At 45.6% G+C, this 4,349-nt stretch overlaps 1 protein-coding gene across 1 annotated transcript in view; it reads left to right on the top strand.

Annotated features, from left to right (window-relative positions):
- Nucleotides 1–4,349, top strand: part of LOC102673297 — a 47,309-nt gene that overhangs the window by 39,646 nt on the left and 3,314 nt on the right. Inside the window, exon 5 of the mRNA XM_031511582.1 lies at nt 1,090–1,275. Coding sequence (XP_031367442.1) covers nt 1,090–1,275 — 186 coding nt within the window. The remainder of the gene's footprint in view (nt 1–1,089; nt 1,276–4,349) is intronic.

The raw sequence follows: 4,349 nt of genomic DNA, 5'->3' as shown, positions 1-4,349 counted from the left end.
GAGAGAGAGAGAGAGAGAGAGAGAGAGAGAAAGAAGAAAAGAAATCCACCGACCAGTTAGTTTCCATTTGTCGGTCGTGATTTTGCAAAGAAGAGGGAAAAGAGAAAGAGAGAAAGAGAAAAAAGGCGAGGGAAAGAATTTCTCGAGCCGATATCCGCCCTTTGAGGAAAGATTAAACGCGATAATCGCTCCTCCTCCTCCTCGGTTAGCTCGATTCTCGCCGATAACGCTAGCAACGTCGACGACGCTTCTCCGTCTCGCGTGCCTTCTGATATTTCATTCTCCGGTTATCTTCCTATCCTTATCGGACGTCGTACTTGCCGAGTCACCCAACGCCCATCAGAGTTATCCTTGTGCGAACGCCATCTAACCTAGGAATAAAAATCGGATAGAAATAAAAGAGAAAGAGAGAGAGAAGAACGGTTCCACTCTCGAAACTTGTCCATCGAGAGGGAATGATGATAAATTTCTGGGACGAGGAAACGAAGAACCGCGGCTCCTTGACGGATAACCGTTCTTCCGTTATGCTGGCAAGACTATGCGTGTGCATCCGTCAAGCTCGGGGTTACGAACCTACCTAACCGCCTCGTAATGTTCCTCTGTTCAGTCGTTGACCTACTTCTCTCTCTCTCTCTTTCAAAAGGAAAATTCTTTTTGAAAAGAATCTCTTCTCTTTGTTTTTTTCCTTGGACCGAATCGAAGGGCTCCCTCTCTCTCTCTCTCTCTCTCTCGGAAAATAGCTAGCCTCTAACTAGACGGAATCTAGAGATTGTGCAAATACTCAGATTAAAAAGTTTTAATCGGACTTGTGGCGGACGGTCCATGAATCTCTTGAAACTTTGCGACCGAACTCCCACACGATTACGTGTTCGTAGAAAACGCGAACTCGGCCGACCGGTTTTTGGTTGCTTCATACGTTTCACCGATGAATATATATATGTGTATGTGTGTATCTATATAACACGTTTGAGGGGGGAGGGAGGTGGAGAGAAGTCGATGCTTTTGGAATTATTAATAGAGTTAATAGGGGGAGCGGATGTTTCACATTCCTCTTTTTTTTTTTTTTTGTTCTCCTTCTTCTCGTTTCAGCTGGTAAACGGCCTCGATAGACCAAGGTACGTTTGCGAGACCGAAGTCATGGAGGAGGTGAACGTGGCAACCGCCACCCCCGTCGAGTACACGCCTCCTGGGAATACGAATAAAAATGCGAATGGGAACATCATCACCCTCACCTTAAAAAACAACCATCTTATCGTAGAGACGGAGGAGCGAGCGGTAAGTACTCGAATACTCGCCATTCTATGTATAACGGAGGAGTAATTTTTCTCTGCAAACATCCATCCTTCTCAGGAGGACCGCTTCTCCCCGCGTCACGATCGGATCCGTTCTCGTTTTTGTTTCTCGCATCGTTGAATCATCTGATTCAGATATTTATCGGGTGGAATATTTGTCGAAAGGACGCAAAGTGAAAATTTTAATCGTTGCTTGGAACGTTGTCCCGAAATATAGAAAGATACCTAGGAAAAGGATCCTATCAAGATCGATACAATATTCTCTCGATCCTCGTTGACGAGGCACTTCGTGAAATCGAGATTCGTGCGGCTCCTCTTTGACAGGGATAACAGGTTCGCAATTATCGCGCGGCCCCTGTAAGGTCGAAGGTTACCAGGCAATTTCGCCTACCATCGCCGTCCTACTTACGGAGACTCAGAGACTTATCCTCGTGGAAGCTCATCTCGTCAGGGGAGGGGGATTTCGGAGTGGCTCCACTTCCTTCTCTCCCTCCACCCCAAATTTCATCAAAATTTTTGCGAGACAATCCGCAGGAACAGGAGGGAGGCTCGCTCGCAATAACTTGGGGGTGGGGACCTGTTGCGATTTAATTCCATTTCAGAGAAAAGAAATTTCCACGCGCCTTCCTCTCAAGCTTTAGCAGCTTCTTTCACCACCCTCCTCCCTTCTTTCATCCTCCCGGTTCACGCGAATTTTCGCACGGCGACAATGTGCGCTACAACGTACCCCTAAACGAAACCGATCGAACAAGGAAAGGGCGTGGATCCGTGAACGGATCTCCTCTGTAAATCCTGAATGAGGGAGCGTGCACCATCAATCCTTCCGTTAATCAAGGCCCGGATAAATGAAACGATGAGTCGAGAAACGACCTCGAGAGAAACGGATGCAATAGAATTTCCTCCATCCGTGGTGTTTCCGCCACGGTTGTGTTTAAGCGACACGGTTATCGGGCCGGATATCGGTGGAAAGAATGGGGTGGAGGATTATCACTGGGGGAGGAGGTGGCAGCTACGATAAACCGGTGGACAACCGGTTTCCAATGGAAGAATTTCGAGTTGGAAACAGTAAGCTGATCTGGTGGCGAACAAGTTTGGGGTTGACAGTAGAAGCTGTGAGAGGGAGGGGGAAGGGGGATGTCTATTGTCGGAGCTAGCGGTCCAAGAATCGATACGATATCGTTTCCAACGATATCGGCTTTGCTGCCTCGACAAAGGTAGTGAAAAAAGGGGGGAAAAAGAGAAAAAAGAAAAAAGAAGGAAAAGCTAGGCCGAAGCAAACGAATCTGTCGGGCACGTTGTGTCGGTTATTTCAACGACGACAAGCGTCTTAGCGCGCTTCCTCTTTAAAGGAATGCAAAAAGCGCGCGATCCGCTTTGTTCCGGATAAGGGGTGGATGCTCGGGATGCTTGGACGTAATACTTGGCTCGTGGCCAAGCTGCGGTGTTCACCCCGGGTCGCGTGGAATACCCTCGCAATTCGAGAAATACACTATCGAGCTACTAAGCGTGCTTCTTTTTCTTTCGTTTCCTTTTTTTCTTCTTTTCTTTTTTTTTTTTCTTGAACCAAGTGCGCCATCGCTCGTGAAAACTTTCGATTCAGTTCGTTCGCCTTTCCTTTCTCTTTTGCAGTAGAGGAAGATTGATCCTATGGAAATAGAAATTATTTATTTCTATATACTTTGAAAAAAATATTTTGCAGATATTCATTGCAGATTTCACACGGGTATAGGTTAAAAAGGAAAGAGAACAAGGTTCGCATGTTTTTCTTCTTTCACACACACATATTCGAGAGCAAGGAAAACTCTTTTTTATCACGTATTTTTCTTCCTTTCAAAATTCTTTCTTCGACTTGATAACTGATAACGTCAATCGCACTTTTTGAAGAATGCATCCGTGTTGCTATTTATAAAATTCGCGCGACAAATTAGATGTCGCATAAAGATACTTTGCACAGTTTCCAGAAAGGCGCAATTGCGTCTGAAAGCGTAGGCCGTGAATTCGAGATACGGTTATTGGGAGAAGAAGTGGTTTTATCGAACGAATACTTTCATCGAGAACAAACTTTCATTGATTAAAACAAGGATGACGGATTCGTTTCGATTAAAAACGTTCGATCTCGTTTGAAGGATATATATATAAAGAAAATAGAGAAAAAAAGAAATTTGGGTTATAAAAGGTTGTTAACTAGTGAACGAGTATAAATAACGAGGCTAGAAGGGATACGAACTACGCGTCATTCGTTTACTAGAGCATCCGGGATCAGTAACGCGTGATCGGTAATCTCGCACCCTGTTATGCATCGATTAATTTATTACGCGGAAGATTAAATTCTCGGCGAACCCCCTCTCATCCCTATACGGAGGAGCAAACATTTTTATACGACGATACGTATAATATCATCCACGATACAGATATTCCTTTACTCTGTCCTCTTCAACAATCTCTTCTCCTCCAACAAATCTTCCTTTCCTTTTCCGATTTGCATTTCAATTTCAATGCCTTCAGCCGGCCGTCCCTCCATCCGGTTTCTCGAATAAACAGGAATTTCGTACGAGCTATTACGTTTCGTCGATGGATCGTGAAGTTCAATGTTTAATAATCGGAAGGGCCGAGAGCAAGGCCAGGGTTGTTCCCTGCTCGAGGATTCACCATGGAGGAGAGAGACACAATTACCCTCGATAGAGAGAAAGAGGTTCCCTCAAGATGAGTCTCTCCTCCAAATTTCGAAGCTTTTAAAACGGAACGAATGGTCGACGTCGACCCATTTTCCTTTTCGAGCGGCACACCCCCTTCTCGCCCCCCTCGAACACTTCACCCAAAGTCTTGACGGGTCTCACGGATTTCTCTCTTATCTACGTCTCTGGTGGACGATTCTTTTCGCTCGATCTATCGTGCCACAATTTTCGGGGCCACGGTTCGTCGAGGGGTCGTGGAAAAAACTGCGAGACTCTACGACGCCTTTGGGAGTCGATTTTCTCGAGGAGAAGCGAGAAATAGAAGCCACTTTGCCTCTGCTGTCCTTTACACTCTTTGTCCCTTTCGAAAAACAGGGAACAG

The sequence above is a fragment of the Apis dorsata genome, unplaced genomic scaffold (genome assembly GCF_000469605.1).
Source record: "Apis dorsata unplaced genomic scaffold, Apis dorsata 1.3 scaffold_331, whole genome shotgun sequence".
Classification (NCBI taxonomy): domain Eukaryota; kingdom Metazoa; phylum Arthropoda; class Insecta; order Hymenoptera; family Apidae; genus Apis; species Apis dorsata.
This window is presented reverse-complemented; position numbering and strand designations above follow the sequence as displayed.